This window comes from Paramisgurnus dabryanus, chromosome 9 (assembly GCF_030506205.2).
Source record: "Paramisgurnus dabryanus chromosome 9, PD_genome_1.1, whole genome shotgun sequence".
Classification (NCBI taxonomy): domain Eukaryota; kingdom Metazoa; phylum Chordata; class Actinopteri; order Cypriniformes; family Cobitidae; genus Paramisgurnus; species Paramisgurnus dabryanus.
This window is the reverse complement of record NC_133345.1, coordinates 33,388,526-33,412,129: the sequence shown is the minus strand read 5'-3', so window position 1 is coordinate 33,412,129 and position 23,604 is coordinate 33,388,526. Positions and strand designations below refer to the sequence as shown.

At 37.7% G+C, this 23,604-nt stretch overlaps 2 protein-coding genes across 2 annotated transcripts; one reads left to right on the top strand and one right to left on the bottom strand.

Annotated features, from left to right (window-relative positions):
- Window positions 1–71: 71 nt before the first annotated feature.
- Window positions 72–10,747, top strand: wash1 (WAS protein family homolog 1). Its single transcript, XM_065257887.1, has 11 exons — window positions 72–162; window positions 540–680; window positions 2,755–2,866; window positions 3,159–3,305; window positions 3,392–3,528; window positions 3,641–3,776; window positions 4,892–5,099; window positions 5,176–5,337; window positions 5,478–5,636; window positions 6,269–6,337; window positions 9,856–10,747. Exons 1-11 carry the CDS (start codon window positions 155–157, stop codon window positions 9,999–10,001), a joined length of 1,425 nt encoding a protein of 474 aa, XP_065113959.1. The 5' UTR covers window positions 72–154; the 3' UTR covers window positions 10,002–10,747.
- Window positions 10,748–10,859: 112 nt separating this feature from the next.
- Window positions 10,860–23,110, bottom strand: ddx11 (DEAD/H (Asp-Glu-Ala-Asp/His) box helicase 11). The gene is made up of 26 exons (XM_065257885.2): window positions 22,790–23,110; window positions 22,499–22,714; window positions 22,335–22,421; window positions 21,277–21,413; window positions 21,148–21,199; window positions 20,962–21,069; window positions 20,557–20,644; window positions 20,201–20,409; window positions 18,719–18,871; window positions 18,587–18,633; window positions 18,403–18,482; window positions 18,276–18,317; window positions 18,114–18,181; window positions 17,987–18,025; window positions 16,520–16,646; window positions 16,012–16,140; window positions 15,806–15,918; window positions 15,616–15,688; window positions 15,438–15,541; window positions 13,327–13,476; window positions 13,167–13,235; window positions 12,974–13,074; window positions 12,644–12,728; window positions 12,491–12,566; window positions 12,190–12,344; window positions 10,860–10,995 (listed from the first exon to the last, which is right to left on the bottom strand). The coding sequence occupies exons 1-26, from the start codon at window positions 22,916–22,918 to the stop codon at window positions 10,960–10,962; spliced, it is 2,673 nt and encodes an 890-aa protein (XP_065113957.1). The 5' UTR covers window positions 22,919–23,110; the 3' UTR covers window positions 10,860–10,959.
- Between the last annotated feature and the right edge of the window lie 494 nt (window positions 23,111–23,604).

Sequence of the window (23,604 nt, the reverse complement as noted above, 5' to 3'; positions counted from 1 at the left end):
AAAAAGACAAAATCTGTAAATAAAAAAAACTGACATTTGAGAGTGGGTTTTTTTGTTTTACGTCACTCGTCACATGATCTGAAAAGACGGAAGTGCTTCTCCTAAAAGACTCGGCTCCTTCAAACAGCAGATCAACTGTGTTTTTTACACATTCATGGTCAGGTAAAGTGTTCAGTTTTATATTATATTTGTTTCATATCGCTATAGAAGTTGATTTTGCTCGCCATTGCGTTTTTCGTCACTGGCGGATAGTGGGACGATCGCGTAGTGCAGATCATGAAAATCAGCTGAGGTTGATCACATGTTTACAGTCTTACAAAAGTGTTCGCATAATATAAGAGCACAATATAACACGGTTATTTAAAAGTTTTCCAGCCCTCTCTAAAGTTACCTGATTACCTTTTAGTTAAAGCTTTAGGTCTGTTTCACTTTAGCAGTGTTTTTATTTTGCTTTATCACACGAATGCAGACCATTGACAGTGTGTTAGACTCGCATCTGAAATACAGATTGATAGATTCAGGGGTGCATTTGTGTGCAGGATGACGCAAAAACGTCACCTGGAGGGACAGGTGTACTCTGTACCTCTTATCCAGTCGGATCTCAGGAGGGAAGAGGCTGTGCATCAGATAACTGAAGCCTTGCAGTATCTGGAGACCATATCAACAGATATCTTTACCAGGTAAACACATACAAGCATGAGTGTTAAATAAAAGTGTTATCACTTTTTACATGCAAGTACATTTGTGCATTTGTCAGTATGGTTACAGTGCAATCAAGCCTCACATTTTTACCAGTAGGTCAGTGTGTGTGTTCTCTGGGAATCGAACCCATGACCTTTTGTGCTGCTAATGCACTGAGTGTATTAATGATAGCTAATGATTATGTGCAAATCAAGGGAGAGATATACAATGAGTGTGCACGTTTCATACAAGATGCAGTTGCGTGTGAATGCTCAAATATGCTAATTCCAGCTGAACAGGCTGGAAAACCATCCACAGTGTTACCATGACAACATGGCAAGTAAGGGTCCAGGGAACATATTTGTGTGTGTGTGTGTGATGGAGACGCTGTGCTTTTCTAGGTCAGCACCATTAAGCTGCACGCTCACTGTTCTCTATTCCTATTCTTTTAGTCATTCCACCTCTCTCATTTCTTTCTCTCTTTCCTAATGGCAGGCTTTCAGACTGCATGCAGTGCCGCAGGCTATAAAAGAACGCATCGAATAGCATTATGACTGTACACATGCACAATTACACACTCATTGCGACTGCATTCGGTTTATGGATTCAGAGCCAACTGTTTACTGTAAAGAGATCGTTTGCTGTATGGTTGTTTCGTATATGCAGAATAGACAAAACAAAAGTTATAAGTGTCTAGTCAGCAAGATGATTTGATAAGAGCAATTAAAGGCATTACTCTAGATGGATGACATTGTCAGAGTGCCACCAAGGTCAAAAGTGGAGGAAAATGCATGAACCTACCTGTGAAAGCCCAGTGTACTGTGTACTTTTTTACCTAAAATCATCCTGAATAACAAACATTCTGTAAAAACATAATTGATTTATTTAATGTTGACTGAGTAAGATCATGTCCAAGATTGAAGTCAATGTGAAGTTAAACTTTAATGCTCCCAATCTCAATATGTGATAATATTGTAAATAATTCAGCAGCCATTTAAAAATTAGCTTTAAGAATTACACTGGCTCGCTCTTTGCCTCCCTACTCTTGTGTTTTGAGTATAATTTAGTGGCCAACAAAATAAACAATACTATAAAAGCAAGATACAAGATGACTTTGGCATATAGTAATGTTTTTTAAACACCATTTTTTAATAGATATCAATATAATAAGGCTCGATAATAATTCAATATAAATATATTTCGCTGTATATTTTTCCCCAATAACGGTGAATATGGTTTCTAAACACATTTCCGATATTTCGATTTACATTACAGTGTCCCGTCACCATGGCTGTTCACTTGATGTCATGTCTTAAAGCATGTTAAACCACGCGGGGTCAAAGCGCTTCTTCCTTTCAAAGCGCGCTCCCGTGGCGTCTTTTGTAGCGAAGCAACCATGTGCCTTTTTATTTATATTTTTTCACATATAATAGCAAATTGATCAAAACTATGAAAGTAAATATTTATTACTGACTGACATTCAGGTGCTCCTTATTAATATTAAGGGTGAGCCTTAAGGTTGGTTTATTTGACAGTGAATTTACATTTACATTTGTATGAAGGCTAAATAAAAATTATAGATCAATAAATATCATTTTATTTATATCATTTTATACCGTATCAACTGAAATGTAGAAGTATACCGGTGATGGAAAATGAGACAGGCGCATTTTACACAATTGTGCTGAAAATTCAATGTAGAAACACCTGAAAACAAAATGTGCTTTATGCATTATTAAGTGTTTTATACTTTGACAATGCTGTTTATAGATTTTATAGATAAAAGGTGTGGTCAATAGTTTTACTTTACTGTTTATCAGAAAGCGGGCACAGTTGTCAAAATATTTAAGCAACAATTCCGTAAAGTTAAACATTTGTTTTAAATAAGCATTATATTGTGGCAACATGAAACAAATCTGATAATAACTGGAGGTCATTTATTATCTTACAAAGACAACATTGATGTACAAAGAAGACAGTTAGTTCGTTGAGGTTCCTCATTGACAACAGCTGGAGTCACAGGAATTGCCCTTATATAATGCTCACCTTTTTCATTTAATTTAACTTTGTTAGGGTGTCCCAAAGTGTGGAGAAAAACCGTGCCCATCTTCAGTCCGTCACAGACAGGATCAAACTGGCTCAGGCCAGAGTCCAGAAGATCAAAGGAAGCAAGAAAGCCACAAAGGTGATGAAACCCCAATGATACACACAAAGACGCTGACAGTGAGTCAGTCTCACAGCGAGAGTTTAAACAGCATGGAAGAAAAATATTTTGGGCCACTGTAACTGTGTAACTGTCATGTGATGTAGGGGTATCGTCAAACCTTTCAGGAGTCAGATTTCACTTTAAAAGGAAAAAATCTGAATGAAGAAAATGATGCTTACTGAAGTTTATAATCTTGGGACTTTTAAGACTTTTTCATTGTGAGATTGTTTAAAGATAATAAGTGTTTGTGTTGTAATGTGTGTTTGTGTAGGTCTTCTCCAGTGCCAAATATCCCGCTCCAGAAAAACTGCAGGATTATTCTTCCATTTTCACCGGTGCTGTTGATCCCGCCTCCCAAAAACGGCCTCGCTTTAAAGTTGAGAGCAAGCTCCGCCCACTGGATGACAAGGCCCTAAAGGTGAATAGGTATTAAACTCCTTCTCCAATCCCTCCAATTTCTTTTCCCTCCTTGTTATTTTTCTAGTGTATTTGTGTGTTTTGTAGGAGAAGTCAATGTATTTGCCAGTGTACGTGAACAGTAAGCAGCGCTCTGAGGATGAAAAAGAAGAGGGTTTGGGAAGTTTGCCGAGAAATGTAAACTCTGTCAGCTCCTTATTGCTGTTCAACACCACAGAAAACCTGTGAGTACACACACACACACACACCTACACATATTTACTTAGTGTTGTCGGCTAGGCAATGCAACCTTATTGGCATTAATATAATCATCATTGTGTGTTTTCTCGTGTATAGCTATAAGAAATACGTGTTTCTAGACCCTCTGGCTGGCGCTGTGACTAAAACACACACCACGTTAAAAACTGAAAAGGAGGACAAACCGTTTGACGCACCGCTGTCAATCACCAAGAGAGAGCAGCTTGAGAGACAGGTGAGGTTTTGAGCTCTCAACGGTTGAATTACACTTATAACCAGGGATGAAAGATGTGCCGAAAATGGGAATATCAATAAAATGATGTGTAGTTAAAGTTTTAAGTTAATGCAGATAGCAGATGTTGAGTCAGAGAGTGGGAATGTGCGTTCACACCAGATGCGAATCAAGCGAATAAATCACGCTATTCATGCGTAGTTGAAAGCTTGAAGATTTTGAGTTAACTTGCGTCATGTGCACGTGAAATTTGCGAATGAAATGTGCATCATTTGCGCGTGAAATTCATTTAATTTGCACGTGAAATTTGCGAATGAAATGTGCATCATTTGCACGTGAAATTTACGTCATTTGCGCGTGAAATTTGCGTCATTTACGCGTGAAATTCGCGTCATTTTGAAATGTGTATCATTTGCGTGTAAAATTCCCACCATTTGCGCGTGAAATTTGCGTCATTTGCGCGTGAAATTTGCGTCATTTGCGCATGAAATTTGCGTCATTTGCGCGTGAAATGTGTGTCATTTTGAAATGTGAATCATTTGCGTGTGAAATTTGCATGCGAAAATTCACTCGTAATTTGCATAATTTGCGCGCGTTATTCGCACCATTTGTGCACGTAATTCGCATCATATGCGTGCGTTATTCGTGTGTGTAATTCGTGTTATGCAAATACACTTAATTTGCCAGACTTACCTTTACGTGTCCACATACAGCGACGATGATTTTTCCTTCATTGTTGTTTCGTATTTCTGCCTCCACTCGCTACGTTTTAATCACGTCACTACTACAGCAAGCTCCTTTTTAGTTAACGCGGTGCGAATGTCTGCCAAAGTTCAGATTTTTCACCTCACGTGATCTGCGCATAAAACACTCAATTCACATTGTGTCATTCGCACGAATCGCACCGCAGGATGTATATCGCGTCTTTGCATTGACTTAACGCTTCATTTGAGTCTGGTGTAAATGCACCCTAAAGCTTCCTTAAACCAGAAAGATGTATGTTGGTCAATATAAATCTCAATATCTTGCAGCCCACAATAACACTCACAGTATAAAGATTCACTTCAGTTAATAGATTATCAGACATTAAGCCGTCTCTTTTACATGCTCTCTTTCAGACCGCAGAGAATTATTTTTATGTGCCAGATCTGGGTCAAGTGCCAGAGATCGATGTGCCATCCTACCTGCCTGACCTGCCCGGCATCGCAGATGACCTCATGTACAGCGCCGACCTCGGCCCGGGGTTCGCCCCATCCGTTCCTTCCAGTACCAGCATCCCAGAGCTCCCATCATTTGGGACCGAGCACGACGAGTCTAGTGGATCCGGTAAGATTTAAACCAACATAGTGTTACTTTGAGAACTACTTGGTCTGTTTTACATTTGAATTTTGTTTTTCTTAAGACTCTCATTTTAGACTTGAAGCTCCTCCTCCACCTCCTCCTCCACCTCCCCCACCAGAGCCCATCCATGTGTCAGCACCGCCCCCTGGATCCTCTCCTGCCGGCCCCCCTCCGCCCCCGCCTCCACCTGCACCAGACAGCACAGGTCAAGCTCCGCCCACAGGTAAGACTGGTGTTTAATTTCTGCAATTGCAAAGTTTCCTAAACACTCCCACATCTGCTATTAGTCGTTGTTATAGTTATTAAAGCTATGATGCCACAGAAGCCTCAACCTTCAAAGATATAAAAATTTGTTTGGGGTAGGTGTGGTGAAAGGTGCCCCCAATGAAGTGGTCCAGCCATCTGACGGACGAGCCAGTCTGCTCGAGTCGATCCGGAATGCCGGCGGCATCGGCAGAGCCAAACTCCGTAACGTGAAGGAGCGCAAAATGGAGAAGAAGAAACAGAAGGAACAAGAGCAAGGTCAGAAGTTCGGGGTGTAGCATTAAAAGCATGCAGTGTACTATTAGACGGTGTGTCTGTAATTAAAGGCTGTTAATAGCTGTTATTAGTTTAAGAAACTCATTAGTGCTGCTCCTCTCTACACTTTAACTCATACTAAGAGTAAGGGATTTCAATAAAAACACTACTCTTTACTATGGATATATATATTTATAATAATAACAAAATGTATTAATACATAAGGAGTTAATTTTTGTCTTAGCATTGCTGCATACGGTTAAATGCTGTGGTATTTGGAAAGGTCAAATGAGAAATCTACTTTCATTAAAGTTGCCCCATTAAGCCGTTTTAAATCTGTTTGACATTTGTTCTAATATTTAATTGTTTGCAAAACAAAAACTTTAAATATGAAAGTCTTGATCTAAGTTTTTATTACCATTTACGATCTCTTCGAAGTAATTACTAATGATTTAGACCTTGCACAAAGGTAAATGCCATGCTGAAGAAGTTACTTCTAAATCAATCTTTTCTCGCTTATTTCTTCAGTGTAACGCAATGTTTATCATTTTCCATGAAACGCAAGTGTTAAACAAAAGACATTCACAGAATTCACATATAAAACATTTAACTAACCTTCATCTTAAATCTTTCAGTTGGAGCAGCGGTCAGTGGTGGAGACCTCATGTCTGATCTCTTTAATAAGTTGGCCATGCGTAGGAAAGGTAAGTCTGAAACGGGCCTGTTGCACTTTTATAATCACATTTAAACAGGGTTGGGGAGTAACGGATTACATGTAATGGGTTTAAGTAATCAGGATACAAAAGACTAGTAACTATGTAAAAACATAGTAATTAGATTACAGTTACATTTTGTAAAAAATGGGAATCGTTTCAGAATTACAATGGTTTAATTTAAAATGAAATAAATAGTTATTTTGGTATAATAACACTCATGTACTGCTTGACTGTACAGTAGTTCCTGTTTCGGTTGTCAGTAGCATTACCCTTCAAATTGCGCAAATTGATATTACGAATTGAAAATATGGCCAATGAAAACACTTCAATTTCCATTGGCCTTGTTTTCATTGGCTATATTTTCAATTCGCAATATCAATTTGTGTAATTTGAAGGCTAATGGAAATGCACCCATTGATGACCCACGTGAGCCACCTGCTGGTGCAGGAGCAAATAACACACACACACTTCTTTACACAGATTGAATTGCAGCCAGTTTTCTAGTGCACTGTAAAAAAAATAAAGGCTGGATTTAAAAATATAGTGCATCCACTTTTTTAAAATAAGTTTTACTTGAAATTTGAAGCAATTGCATAAATCGCTTGAAATTCTGTGTAATACTTACTTAAAAAAATGTATGTAATAATGATGCTCTATATTTTTAAGTAAATCCAGCCTTTATTTATTTATCTATCTATATATATATATGTGTGTTATATATATTTTTTTCCTTGTTCATGATTATTTTGTACATGTGATTTAAGTTGTTCTTACATTTTTGCATGCATTTAGAAGAAATATTTGTATAAAAGTTTTTGTTGAATCATGATTTGTTCGTAAAGTCGTCCGTACCCACATCTCACACACAAATTTGGGTTCGTGCGTTGAATTTTTTTTAATTAAAAGCTTAGTAAAACACTTCATATACTAACACACACAGTTTGTATGTATAAGTTAGTTTAATCTTAATGACATGTGACCATTATACAACACGGTTTCAGCAGTAAAAACATAAACAAGTGGCTGTCGTGGTCCGCACGTAACTTCTGGTAAACCCCACTAAGAATAAATAACAACAAAGTTCTTTAAACGTAGTATACATAGGAAACCAAAACATTTGTTATTTTCGACAAGGCATTTGTTCAAGAGATCAGTTTAGCAACTAGTCAGCCCATTAAAAAAACGAAACCGGAAGTAAAGTTCGGTTCCAGATGTGTATCCCGTCAGCGCACGTGTGTCCGATGAAACCGTCTATATACAATGGCCCTCATTTATCAAAAGTGCGTACACCAAATTTCCACCGTACACCTTGCGTACACCCAAAACCACGGTGACTTTGAGATTTATCAATATGGACATTGGCGTACGGCACGCTCAAATCCTACGCCAGCTCAGGAGGTGGTGTACGCACATTTTGAGTTAGTGCAGAAATGCGCAAAAACTTCCTAACGCCACAAAACATACTGACAAACTAAATATATGATATATTATGACCCACTGTAAAAAACATAGTAATTATAAACTTCAGTGTTTATTTTTATGCAACAATGTTCAATGTTTAATTTGTGAGACTTTACCAAAGCATTTGATTTGTATGCATATGTATTCCTTCAGTTGAGAGCCTGTGCGCTTTACCTGATGTTTCAGAGCGAGCAAGTGAACGGAGCTCAGTGGGAGCGGAGCGTTGAGCGGTGCGGTAATATTACCATCAAAGCGCCTTTCCGAAAATTCTGCTCCCTCAGCACCGCTCGTTGAACCCAGAACGCCCTTTGATAATTTGCTGGTTCGAGAATCTGTAAAAACATCTAGCAATAAGTTATGGAATTCAAGCCTTATACATAAATGTAAAGTAAAAATCAAAGTTAAGATTGAGCAGGAAGAAAAAATTGAAAGGGACTGCGGAGAGACTGTAAAGAGTTAGCAAATATTCTTCCTGGAATCTGAAGCGGCACATTGCAAGAAAGCACAAGGATGTGCTACGAAAACATGGTAATGCAATAAAAGGTAAGCTAGTTACGTACCATTCGATGATAAATAAATACAGATGAGGTAAGGTAAAATGCTTGTGTTGAATGGAGCCGTAAATCCGATCATGATGACATGCGGACAAAATTATGGCCACGAATAATTTTTTATGCTATGGACACTTCTTTTTCTTATTTAGTCTAAAGTATGGCCATAAATTTAGAATTTGTTCCCAATATTCAACTGTTTGTTCCTTGGAATTAATTATTATAATATTTAGAATATTTCGTAATTACTATTACAATTATTATTACTTCAAATTATGAATTAGCTTAGCTAAAACATGTGGATGTCGTGGAAACAAAATTGTTAATTTGAATTATATCCGGAGCTCCGTATCAAACTGGATCTAAGATACAGCTACCAAACAACTGTATGTAAATACAGAACAACACACTACAAAAGTTACTACATCATTTTAAAATATTATATAAAAAAAAATTAACTGAACCATTAAGCAGACATAGAATTTAGATGTAGGCAACAGTAAATAATAATAATAATAAATAATTATTCTTCTTAATATCAATTAATAATAAAAATAATAATAAGAATATTACAAATTGTCATCCAATTATTAATGTGTCTTTAATCCCACTTTTTAAACTGCCAAATAAAACAATTTTGTTTCTTTTCACTTCCCCGGATTCTCTTCTTTGCCGTCTTTCGTGTGTCAATGGCGTAAAATGAGGGCGTGGGGGAGGCGGAGACTTGAATTTATATGGGCTTGTTATTCTAATGACGCTCGTTTTCGGCCGCGGCATTTATGAAGGGCAGATATTGCGTACACCTGAATATCAACGGTACGCACAGTTTCATAAATCAGGCGGTGAGAGGAGTGTAAGCATAATCTTACGCCAACATATACGCCCGTTTCTACGCAAGAATGATAAATGAGGGCCAATATATCAAAAACTGGAGAATGCAAAATGGACAGAGATGTTTTACGTACCAATAAAAAAAAGTAAAAACAAGACTGTAAGAATTGTTGCACTTAAATGTTTAATATTAAACAACTTGAATTAAGTCATTTAAACTTTTTTGACTAGTGAGAAGTATAAATAAAAAAATTAAATTGAATGTTAAGTTCTTACAACTTTATTTTTAGAATTCATAGCAAATTGTAACTAGACAAAAAAGTTGCAATGACTTATTAATTTAAGTTCTTTAAACTTAAACATTTAAGTGCAATTTTTTTACATTGCATTTGACAGGTAATAATAACAATAGCAACGTAAAATACTACTGATAAAACTTTAAAACAAAAAAATATTTGCATGCAAAATTTGCGACTTGAAATCTCATTGGGTGCTTCAATTTAATCATTTAGGTCAAGGGGATTCTGCTGACAAAAAAAGTGAAAAATCCTTATAGAGTTGATCTGTATGTTATTGTACCTTATGAAATTGCTTCATCAAAATAAAATCATGACTTCAGTTTTAGTTTCCCATTGCTAATGTTTTCCTGTAAATATCTGACAGGTATCTCTGGGAAGGGTCCAGGGGCCGGAGACTCATCAGAAGCACCCGCCGGCACGGGTGGAGCGTTTGCCAGGATGTCAGATGTGATCCCGCCCCTTCCAGCACCACAGCAACCAGCTGCAGATGAAGATGACTGGGAAGCGTAACCATGGTGACCCAGAGTCAGATGGTTTAGTTTAGCTGGTGTAAAACTCAAAGACTTTTATTGAGCCGCAGGAAGATATTGTCCATCCAAGGACAGCTGTGGATGATTTACACTGTGTACATATTGTAAAGGACAGAAAAGTAAGATCTAACCAGAAGGATTATCCTGAAAATGAATTGATTCATGAATGCGATTAATTTTCAGCTAAGTCTCAAAGGTGCTAAATGTTTGCACACATTTATAAAGGTCTGAAAGTCTACATCATGTTTAATTTGATGTGAAACTAACTAAGTAGTACAGTCCTGTCAATAGATAGAGTACTGTAATAATTTCTTAGATCATGTGAAATTGTTACAAGCCTTTAAAACGGAGAACAATTTGCAAAGTCTATATCCCTGCATCAGATCATCATAGATTCATGGGGGATTTAATGTTTTATAGCGCAGTAAAGACCTAACAACAATACAACACATTTTTCTGTAAATATATTTGAAAAACATAACTGTGCAATTGAAATGAACTGCATTGAGTTTTTACACTATTTACACAGAAATTCATATTCATAACAAGAATATACATCATCAACATCGAAAACATCTAGTCAACTCCAGAATTCATATTTCATCAAGTGAGGACTGAAAAGTGAATATAAAGAATGTATTTTGTAATTTTTACATTGTATAAAACACTCATCTCCTGCATTCTGCAGCTTTAGTACAGAAAAAATAAACTCATTGTTTAACTCGATCTGAAACGCTGTGTTCTTACAGTTTCACTTACAAACACAGATTCACACAAAGAGTCGTTTTTAATAAAGTCAGGATCTCAGAAACAAATGCTGAACTGCATAACCTGAGGACGGAGATGCTGAACGAAATAATTTACACGTCCCGAGTCGTAACACACATTCGTGATGCAGAACGAACAAATGGTGAAGCAATCGATGGTCTCCTGTCTGCTCAGACTAGCGGTCTCTGTCGCTTCTCTAAGAAAAACTGGAGGAACCAAATAAACAATTAAGACTGCTGGTTAACATCCTCATCCTGACAACTTGCTCTTATTCAAACAGATCTACTTACAGAGAACACAGCTGGAAAACACAGACTCATATTAACACCCATCTGTCTCATTAAAACATCACACAGCTGGATAGACCAACACAACACAAGACTGCATTTATATTCATTGTGCAGTTTGTTGTTTTAAATCCACCTACAACTTTTGACAGAACTAGTATGCATACTTTTAAGTATATCTATGGACAGTATGCATATCTTGGATGTCCCTCTATACAATCATATGTACGATATCCCACAATGCAAAATTGAGTTGAATTGAAGTGTATAACGTTTCACAGCTTATTCTAAAGGTGCAGTGTGTAATTTTTAGTAGGATCTCTTGACAGAAATGCAAAATAATATACAAAACTATATTATCAGGGGTGTATAAAGACCTTTCATAATGAACCATTATGTTTTTATTACCTTAGAACAAGACCTTTTTATCTACATACACTGAGGGTCCCCTTACATGGAAGTCGCCAATTTGTGCCGCCATTTTTCTACAGAAGCCCTTAACGGACAATTTTTTTACTAAGTTGTCTCCGACGATGACATGTTTGTCCGGTGGCAGCTACCGTAGCTTCTCTATGTGTTTCAAAAGCGATGGATGAGAACTGGACTGACCCTACAGTCACATTAGCTACAAAAGTGAGCGACGCACACTCGCTTAATGGGCGTTCCTTGGCTAGTATCTAAAAGCGGTATCAAAAGTCACTTTAGAGGTATTGTTAAGTTACAAGAACGGTGTTTTTGGATTTAAAAGTATTTATTTCTCGATAAAAGTAACAAAATATATGAGATAAAATGCCAAACTTATCAGATATATACAGAAATATGCATTTTCCGCCATCTTGAATTATTTTCTCAGACTCGACCACAGACCTACGTCACGCTGCTCCTTCACTCCGATTGGCAGTCGCTTTGTCGCGTCGCTCAGCATTTGCATAAAATAGCCTGCTTGTCTATTTTGGCCCCACCTTGCTCGCGCCACTCACATTGAAAATGAATGGTAGCCTGTCGCTCTGTCTCTTGTAGCTAATGTGACTGGGGGGTAAGCAGTTTGCATTTCGCAACCTCACCACTAGATGCCGCTAAAATTTACACACTGCACCTTTACATATATTTTACCTTTCTAATGCTTGCGAATGCAGGACCAAAGCTGGTGTGCGTGCGTGTGCTGGATCGAATCCACTCTGGAAGTTTCTGCAGCGTTCCTGTACGCGAGTAACGGTGGTCACACAGGACAATGCATGCGTAATCACCACGATGACGAATCGCACGCCCTGCGCAAGCAAAGACCAAGTGTGAGACAGTGAGATTATCAGCTATTACACATGTCAATAAATGTTATGCATGTCTGTCTCCACCACAAGGTGCATTTAATGCAATAATAAATCAAAGGAGGTCTGCGGTGCATGGCTCCACCTACCGATGGATTGATTGACAGCTTTCATGCAAAGATTTTCAATCATTGCTTTCCCTGGACTTTTACCATCTATATGAGGCTGAAACAGGAGAAGAAAGATAAACAGTTAGAGATGAGAGATTTGTTTAGTTTGTGACTCGCTTTATGCCGTCTCACCATGTTTTTGTCCAGGTACGTCATCTTCTCCTGCAGCTCTGGTGACTTTATGTTGGGATACGGCATTCCAACCATAACAATACATCTAAACACAAGCATACATACACTGTTTAATACTTTATTAAATGAAATTGAGAAGTTTTTGGAGAAAATCTGACACGAGTTTTGGAGTTTTAATCTAATATTGTGTATCATCTCTTTTTGGAAGAATCTGATTGGATCGCCGGGAAGTAAATCACGGTTGATATTCATCATTTGAAAAATGTAAAAGTCATCCAGGCATAGAGCAAATCCACAAAGTATGCAAAATTTTAGCACAGTTTTACTCACCTGCCCAGGTCATCGGAGAAGTTGATTCCTTCACTCATTTTTCCTCCAACTACGGAAAATAACAGCGCCCCTGATTGGCCGCCCTCGGCATTAATACAACGCTGAAATTAAATACAACAAGTGACATAAAACAGCCTGATGTCATGTATGTAACATACATGTACTGATATTTTCATATAGCAACTCAACAGACCTGTATACATTTGGAGTAGTCACTGAGTACTTGCTCGACCTGATTGGCTTTCTTTGGTTCCTGGAATATCTGAAATACAAAACAGCATCGTAACCCTAAAACATTAGCTAAGTATGCATACTGTATATGAAGTGCTGCAGTACTGGATGTGCTGGTGTACCTTCTTTTTAGACTGTAAGCGCTGGAGGACTCCAGTTGCCTCCCAGTGTCCCAGAATTCTCTTCTCATATTCGTATGAAGGGAAGAAACAGACCACTCCCCCCGGCACTATGTTACACAGGTTTGATAAAACACGACCGGTTTCTTCCATCTAACCATAGGTAAACACAAAATCATTCAACTAAAAGTGCATATTTATTTTAATTTATTGTCAATTAACCTTTTTCTGAGACAAATGTATCATTTTCAGTGTTATTTTAGTTAATGCATTGGTTAACATAAACAATGAACAATACTTCTGCAACATTTCTTGATCTCAGTTCATGTTAATTTTTAGCATTTACTAATACATTTTTAAAAATAAAAGTTGTGTTTACACAAGTTAATGCACAATGAACACAAACACTTGTGTTGACATTAAAGGTGCAGTGTGTAAATTTTAGCAGCATCTAGTGGTGAGGTTGCAAATTGCAACCAACAGCTCAGTCCACTGCTCTCCCCTCACTTTTGAAATGCATAAAGAAGCTACAGTAGCCGCCACCAGAAAAACATGTCATCGACGTAGACAACTTAGTAAAAAAATTTTGTCCATTAAGGGCTTCTGTAGAAACATGGTGGCACAAAATGGCGACTTCCATGTAAGGGGACCCTCAGTGTATGTAGATAAAAATGTCTCATTCTAAGGTAATAAAAACATACAGTTAATTATAAAAAGGTCTTTATACACCCCTAATAATATAGTTTTGTATATTATTTTGCATTTCTGTCATGAGATCCTTTTAAAAATTACACACTGCACCTTTAACAAAGCTTAATAAATTAAGAAAAACTATATTGCTGCTTATCCGTTTATTCTACCTAATGCATTTACTAATGTTAGTAAAAAACAAATCTGGGGCACCATTCACTTGCATAATATTATTTTTCTTACTATGGAAGTCAATGGTGCCCCAGATCTACTTGGTTACAAACATTCTTAAAAACAACTTTGTGTTCAGCAGAAGAAAGAAATGTATAAGTTTGGGACAACTTGAGGGTGAGTAAATGACAGGGTTCCCACACCTTAGTTAACTTCAAATTCAAGGACCTTTCAAGGAGTTTCCAGGTCTAATACCCTCAAATTCAAGGACTTAATGTGGTGACACATTTCAAGTGAGAGCAAGGTTACATCGTGTTACCTTTTAAGATACATTGTTACAGTTCCCTTTCGAGGGAACTCGCGCTGCGTCACTGCGGTGACACTTTGGGGACGCCTCCAGGGGTAAGTGCGTCTGAATGTGTATATCAAATTCAACCAATGGTGAGGCTTAACGACAAAGACAGGGTGATGCGGGAGCCTAGAAGTACATCAATATCTAAAATATAGCCTAAAATAGCGTTACAGGTACGCAGGAAGTATGGCAAGGGAGATGCAGCGTCTTGTTCCCTTCTCAGGTTTTCATGTGTCAAACACAACTATGCAAAAAAGTATTTTGGTATAAATCAACATTCACATACAGAAGATATAAGCATTAAAAGCGAACAGTTTACCACGTGTGCTTAAAAGTCTAGAATTTTTATTATATTATCCTACACTACACAGAGAATATGGATTTTTTCCCAGAAAACTTCTTGCATAAAATAGATTCAAGCACTTTCAATGACCTGTATCTATGTATGTATATTTTCAAAAACTTCCCAGGGCCTTGAATTTTTTCCCCCAGATTCACAAACTTTCAAGGATTTCAAGGACCTGTGGGAACCCTAAAATGACGAAAAAAATTTTTTTTCTGTGAACCATCTCTTTAGCAACACAACCCTATTGTAAAGCATTGCGCTTTATTTTTATGCCTCATAATTTTTGTAATTCTACATGTTTTGCAAATGCATTTATCCAAAGTGACTTACAGTGCATTACAATGTAAACATTTTATCAGTAGTGTACACTGAGTTCCAACCTGTGACCTTTTGCGCGGGTAAGTCAATCCTCACAAAAGCACTAACTCACTTACAGTTAACAGACACAAGGACTGATGTGTATTTTGTGGCCATAATTCTAAATGTTTTTTGTTGTGTTTGCATGTAGCCATCTGTGTCATTTCTGCTTTGTGCGCACACACGTGTAAGTTTTACCATCTGTGGCGTGTCCCTGGTTTGAAAAGTGAACTCCAACTGTTGTCCTGAGGGGCCGGTGCAAAGGATTATGGGTAGGATATTCTCAGGAGGTATGACGTGACCTGAAGTCAGTAAACAACAACACATTAATACACGGCAGTTTAAGCATGGAAAAGAAAACGGATGTAAAACTCACCACACGAGAATTCCAAAATACGATCTTCCGTCACTCCGGCCGAGAACAGAAGCTGCTCTTTAAAATCTGCAACCTATCCATACAAAATTAGCATTGCTTTTACAACCTAATATATCATTGAATGTGTTTGTATTATAAAATGATTCAAGTAAAGTAATTGTGAGTCTGTTGTATATGTGTGTAAACTGACAGGCTGCATGGTTCCTCCGGCGACGATCACGGCCCGGCTCTCCCGCGCGATCTGTGTGAAGTGAACGGCTGCGTTCAGTAAGAGAAACTTCAGGCTGCTCTGAGAAAGACATGCTGGATGATAGAGAGATGGGATTATGTGTGAGAGGGACGATGTTTAATATAAAGTTGTGTTTCTTTATTCAGATGCTCTTAATCTCTACAAACCCTGTCGCTGTATTACAACTCGTCCGTCTTTGTTGGCGTTCGTGAGAGCAAACAGGAAACTTTCGACCAGCATCATTGGAGAGGCCATGGTGGGTTTGACCTCCGCTGCCACCTGCTGTTCTGAAACAACTACGACACATATATGTAGGACTGCTGTTTATTTTTTTATTATAGTGGCATTTAATCATGAAGAATAATATCGTTGGCGATGGCAAATGTTTGTTAAAGTTAATGGTTTACTTTTGCACTACAGACTGAATGAGACCTTGAAGTTGTTAAAGAGATGTTAGTTGTTAGTGCGCTAATATCAGAGAGATTTCCAGAAAACCATAGCAACTGCATAAAGTAAAACGATTAAATGATTTTAAAAAACTATAAAAAAGATTCAATGTACTGATAGAGTCAATGTTTTATTTGTGTTTTAAAATTTATTTTCCACCATACTATACACAACTATTTGTCGATAGATCAGTAAATGTTGATAAGTTAACCGTATGATGGGCGTTACCTGTAGGGTTGTTTTGCAGTGACTGCAGGTAACGTCCAAGTCCTTCAATACGACGATTCTCTTTGTTTTTACAGCTGGACTGCGAGGTTATGCCGTTGCCTTCATACTTCTCCACAAATCCACACAACTGCACACAAGATACATCATCATCAGTGTGTGTGTCTTGTGTGTGTGCATGTCCATGCATGCGTGGTGTGTCTAGTGTGTGCGTTTCGTGCTGGTGTGTCTTGTTTGTGCGTTCGTGTGCGTGTCTTGTGTGTTGGGTGTCTTGTTTGTGCATTCATGTGCGTGTGTCATGTGGGTGTGTTTTGCTTGTGCATTCGTGTGCGTTGTGTGTCTTGTTTGTGCGTTTGTGTGTCTTGTTTGTGCATTCGTGTGTCTTGTGTATGTCGTGTGTGTGTCATGTCTTGTTTGTGCGTTCGTATGTCTTGTGTGTGTCATGTGTCTTGTTTGTGCATTCCTGTGTGTGTGTGTGTGTGTGTCGTGTGTGTGTGTGCATTTGTGTGTGTCTTGCTTGTGCATTTGTGTGTCATGTGGCTGTGTCTTGTTTGTGCGTTTGTGTGTCGTGTGTATGCCGTGTTTCTTGTTTGTGCATTTGCGTGTCGTGTGTGTATCCTGTTTGTGCGTTGTGTGTGCCGAGTGTGTTGTTTGTGCATTTGTGTGTGTTGTGTGTCTTATTTTTGCATTTGTGTGTGTATGTGTGTGTGCATCTTGTTTGTGCATTCGTGTGCATGTGAGTCGTGTGGGTGTGTCTTGTTTGTGCATTCGTGTGCGTGTGTCATGTGTGTGTGCGTGTCTTGTGTGTGTCATGTTTGTGCATCCGTGTGCGCGTGTCGTGTGTGTGTCATGTTTGTGCATTCGTGTGCGTGCGTTGCGTGTGTCGTGTTTGTGCGTTCGTGTGTCTTGTTTGTGCATTCATGTGGGTGTTGGTTGTTTGTGTGTTCGTGTTCCTTGTGTGTGTCATGTGTCTTGTTTGTGCATTCATGTGGGTGTTTGTTGTTTGTGTGTTCGTGTTCCTTGTGTGTGTCATGTGTCTTGTTTATGCATTCATGTGCATGTGTCATGTGTGCGTTTGTGTCTTGATTGGGCATTCATGTGGGTGTATCATGTGTGTGTGGGTTCGTGTGTGTTTCTTGTTTGTGTAATCATGTGGGTGTGTGTTGTTTGTGTGTTTGTGTGCGTGTGTCTTGTGTGTGTGTCATGTGTCTTGTTTGTGCATTCATGTGCATGTGTGTGCGTTCGTGTGTCCTGTTTGTGCATTCGTGTGCCGTGTGCATGTGTGTGTCGGGTGTGTGTGTCTTGTTTGCGTGTGTCATGTGTGTGTCTTGTTTGTGCGTTCGTGTGCGTGTGTCTTGTGTGTGTCGTGTTTCTTGTTTGAGCATTCGTGTGTCGTGTGTGTGTCTTGTTTGTGTGCGTGTTTCTTGTGTGCGTTTGTCTATGGACTCTTTAAGATGTCACAATAGTTACCTTTTGGCTGATCATGCTCTTCTCAAAATATTTCTGAACCTTCAAAAGACAGAAAAACAAAACTTAACCACAAAACGTTTAATTTAAATCACTTGAAGTTTCCAGAATGCAGAAAGTTTTGTAATACCTTAAAAAGGTTAATGTTGTCACACTGAGCCCTAAACAGGAAGTCATTAATAGTCAGTAGCTCACTTCCTGTTTTAGAAACAAATTCACAAGCAAAGTCAGATGTCTGAGATAAAATGATAACCAGCAGTAGGTGTTTAATGCATGTCAGGTGTTTGTTTACCTGGTTGACAGGACTGAGTGTTTGGATTCTGACCCACTTTACCTGTTAACACAAAACCATTCAGTAAATGATTGCAAAGTAAACAAGATCAAATACACACATAAAACAACATCACTTCACATCTGACCTCCAAGTGTGCGCGCAAGTCCCTCCAAAACAAAGAGAATCTGTTTGATGTACATCAGATTTTTAGCCTTTAATCTGCTTCTGCATGAAACACAAAATTGCAAAAATAATCACACCCATTTCCCCATCCTTTACATTTATGATTGCATTATACCTCAAAGATTTTTTTTAAGTTAATTTTGTACCTGTAGCGCTCACAGTACTGGGAGAGCTGCGAATGAGCCCTACAAATCTGAAACATACACAGACACTTACTATATTAGTGACCTGTGATGAATGACTGTGTGTGTATTATAAGTGTGGTTGTGTTTGTGTACCTGTGCTCCGCTCATTTCTACACTGTGTATGGCTGAGATTGTGTCCGTCAGATTATGAGCCTCGTCGATAATCACAATCTGATCCTTTAGTTTGATCCCAGAAGCTTTGCGAGTGGAAGCATGGAGCAGAGTTTGATAGGGCAACACCACCACCTTTTAACAAGCGAGTAAGATACGTGTGAATATGCACACTTTTACACTACAAAGTATGCAGTAAGAAGTGTGTTACCTAAGTGTTATATGTAATGAGAAACATTTAAAAAGCTCATGTACAAAAGCTGCAAGAGTTTGATATCGACCTCTCGGCACGTAGTATGCATTTATCAAATACTTTGGCTTCAAATTCTCTTAATCACGGCCTCAGGTCATTCAGAAATAGGTTAACTGAATATATTACGACATTTTTAGGATCCTTTTACCTTTATTCAGAAAGGACAGGGAAGATTGACTAGAGAATTTTTCCATGCACTTAAAGGGTTTTGCAGTGAAAGGCAGTCAGATTTGTTAAATACTAGGGCTGTCAAAAGATCGCATACAAAATGAAAGTTTGCATAATATATTTGTGTGTGTATTGTGTGTAATTATAAGCTATATATAAATACACACATACAAATTTTATGTGTGTATATTTTTTTACATTCGTATATAATATTAAAATCTAATAATACATCAAAATCTAAATAAAATCAATCAAAATAAATAAATATATCAAAATAAAAAAATAATACAATCAAAATAATACAATTTAAATAAATACATCAAAATTATTAAATAAATAAAAAAAAATAGAAAAATAAAAATAAATAAATATATCAAAATAAATACATCAAAATTAATAAATAAATCAAAATAAATAAATAGAAACATCAAAATAAATAAATATATCAAAATAAAAATTATAAAATCAAAATAATACAATCAAAATAAATAAATAAATAAAAACAAAATCAATCAATCAAAATAAATAAATAGAAATATCAAAATAAATAAATCAAAATAAATAAATATATCCAAATAAAATCAAAATAAATAAATCTAAATAAATAAATAGGAAAATCTAAATAAATAAATAAACACACAAATAATGTTTTCAAAAATACATACATGCATGCATGTGTATGTATTTATATATACAAAATAATTACACACAGTGCACAGTCTGCACACGCATATATATTATGCAAACACAAACTTTTATTTTGTATGCAATTAATTTTTTGACAGCCCTATTAAATACCAATAAAATGATTAAAATGACATGTGACAAATTTTTGACTAATAACCTTTTCATTGTTATTAAAGTGAAATTACCTAACCCAAACAAGTCTGATAAAAATATTTACAAAAAAGCGAGTTTGTAAGTGAGTTCTTCATTTTATATTAAGAGTGTGGATGTATTTAAACGTGTGTGTGTGTGTGTGTGTGTGTGTGTGTGTGTGTGTGTGTGTGTGTGTGTGTGTGTGTGTGTGTGTGTGTGTGTACCTGAGCTGCAGGTATGGCCATGCGTGTGCTGTAGTAAGGACACGTGTGTGTGTCTCGCCCGTGCTGTAAGAGTTGTTCGACGTCTCGCACCTTCACCAGCACCTCGTCCCTCATCGACATCAAATTCTCAAAACCAGAGAAGGGACACGTCGCTTTGGCAACACCGCGGCGCCGCTTCGGCTCCGAGTCTGACGCCTTTTCTCGTTTATCTGCAGATGGAGGTCAGAAGTACAGTACGTTTAACACTTACATCATTGTGCTAAAATGACTAATCTCATGATCATAATCTGTCTGTCATTTAAAAACATCAACAACGCTGCGTTTGAATTGGCAGACGGTGTGTTTGCGTTTCTGACCGTGTTTGTTTTTCTGCATTTCCAAACAGCGATCATTCATCATTTGGACATTTCCGAGCCGCACAACCTCTGGATTAACACACAGGTTCTGAAATGGGAAAAATAAAACACGCACACATATGCACATCATCTGTTTTGCCTTTGATTAATGCATCAATGTGTTCATATTAATATTCTAATGTTAAAAATGGCTCAATTCTTGCTTGCCAAGCCAAACATCATTATTGCCATCAGTCATACTCACAAAATTGTTCATAGCCTTATCCTTAAGTATACAAGTTAGATGCATAACTTGTCCACCATGAATGGTGTGGCTTGTTGAAAAGCAATTTCAATGTTTGCCATGCAAATTTACATTGAATGACAGACCCCGGTCAAAACAAGGTGGGTGCATATTATGTGTACCTGTCTGGAGCCCAGACTGACCAATCGAACGCTGTCCCCATAAGGACTCTTCTGTACCTCGTGCACAAACTGTGCCAGCTGCGAATGAGTTCTGCTACAATAATAAATCTACAGACAAAAACAAACATTACACATGCACAAAAATCTCTTAATTCACCATCTCAGGGAGGAAGACTGAACGTGCACCTTAGTGACATGATCTTCTTCTAGATCTTCATCATCATCATCCTCACACAGCCTGGTGGGCAACAGAATCAGAACTTGAAGAATACTGGAGGACAAAACCACGCAGTCGTTTCTTCATCGTATCTATACCTGCTTTTGGGTGTGGCCTCCTCATCGCTCTCATATTCTGCTACGATAAGCCCCTCCTCTTCTGGGTCGTGTGTTTCTGACTCCGCCCCCTCTTTGCTAAGCTGCAGTAACTTTACAGTCTCATCATCCTCAGTGGCCTGTTAAAGTACAATAAGTAACCTGGTATAGTCATTGATTTGTTATAAACGTCAAAGTTGTACCTATGACACTGCATACTTACACAAAAAAATTTTTTTTCATGAAACATGTTAAAGCATCCAGGATTATAGCCACGTTAATAACATTTGTAAGAAACCAAACTGTTTGAAAATTGGTAGAAAATTGAGCAAGTTATGGTCATTTAAACGTACCTGCCCATTAAAACTCAATGCTATGAGTGAGCGAGCTGCCTGTGGTAAGATGGCCGCCAGGTGGTGACATTATTATACAGCCTTTATTATGCATATCTATGGTTGTCAGCTCCTCTTCTCAGATGCTGAATTAACGTCCAGCGCGCAATTCTCAAAATTGCCACAGTATGGTGCCGTTTATCGATCAATCCGATATTACAAAATCAATATCCGATCATGGGAAAACACTTAAATACCATGGGAAATATCGGGAAACAGATAAATCGGTCGATCTCTACTTAATATGTTGCACTTAATAAAACTTCTACACTTATATAAATATATCAATTGTAATTGTTGTGTTTTAATTTCACTTGTCAAATTGCAGTGCTAGGACAATTTTTACACCAGTGGGGCCCATTTCATGGTCTCGCCTAGGGGACCATAACCTCATGGACCGGCCCTGGACATATCGGCAAATATTGCATCGCTGGCAGAGAAAATCAATATTGTATCAGATTGTAATGAACTTTTACAATTTACACCCCTAGTATCAACACATTGCAATGAAAAGCAGATGGTCTTTCCATTTATTTTTGACTTTTAAGAGTGTCTGATATTTAGTTTTTGTTCCTGCATTGATGACGTTGGCTGTCATCATAGCTTATGAAAATGTTATGTAACAGTTAAGTCAAGGTAACCTTTTACTTTTTACCATGCAATACTCACTTTTCTCTTCATGGCATATCTGAGCTGAGCGTTGTGTCTGATCATCTCCAGTCTCTCCTCTCTCTTCTTTCTTTTCAGTTCTTCATCCTGAATTATGGTTGACAGTTTTACACTCCGTACAAGCATATGGCTGATCTGTACGAGGACAAATAACATGTACATACCTTTAACTTATTCACCATGTCTCTCTCTGCTTTCTTCTGGACAAACTCAGACACCCAGTCAGGCTCTGAGGCTTCACTGCTCTTCTTCTTCTCCTTCCCATCATCACTCCCTTTCTCCAAACCTTCAGTATTCAGAAGTTTGGCAGCCTCTTGTTTCTTCTCCTCGTGATCTCTCAGCCATGTCAATGCACCACAGATAAGACTTAGAGACTTTCCCTGGAATTTAAAGCAAAGTTAAGACACGTGTAACAGTAGGTAAGTTACAGTAGATGATTCGTGTGGCAGACTGACCGTGCCAGTTGGACTCTCAAATATCCCAACTTTCCCCTGATCCAAAGCAGTGTAAAGAGACTCCATAAAGCGCTCCTGGATGGGATAAGGTTGGAAGGGGAATGGAAACCGACCGCTGTCACGCTCCATGATGTGGGTTGAGAATAAGCATTCAAACTATGATAGTTACAATAAACTGCTCACAATGTTAACGGTACATCAGTTCAGGTCGTGTATATAAAGCCGCTTAAATTTGAGGAAGATTTCAAATTACTATAAAACGCAACGATACCACATGATGATACAATGATGAAGAAAACACAGCGTAAACTTCCTCGAACAAACGCGCCAGTCTTCTCCCTCAACCAATCAAAACAAGAGAAACCTCTTACAGAATAGGGACGCACGTCAAATTTCAGTCTCTCGCAAAGACGAAAAACACTACAGAATTACATTTGCTAATGTTAAACTATAAATGTTAAAAGTTTTTTCTTTCTGTACACATTATGAACAGCATTTAAATTCTTTGAATACTGTCCTTTATGAAAATTAACGATGGTTTTATTATGGTAAATGTGTAGTATTACTACCAGCAAATTGTTTTAATACACTAACCATGGTTTAACTTTATGGTTATGTTGTGGTTACCATGGTTTTACTACAGTAAACATTTTTGTTTGGTTTTAACTGTAGTAAAACCATGGTTAATTTTTGTAAGGGGTACACTGTACCTGAAAAATATATAACAACTAGTCATAAATACACTGATGTATTTCCCTTTTTTTGCGAAATGTCCATTTTAATAGCCGGAGGAAGATAGGATATGGGTGGGCAAT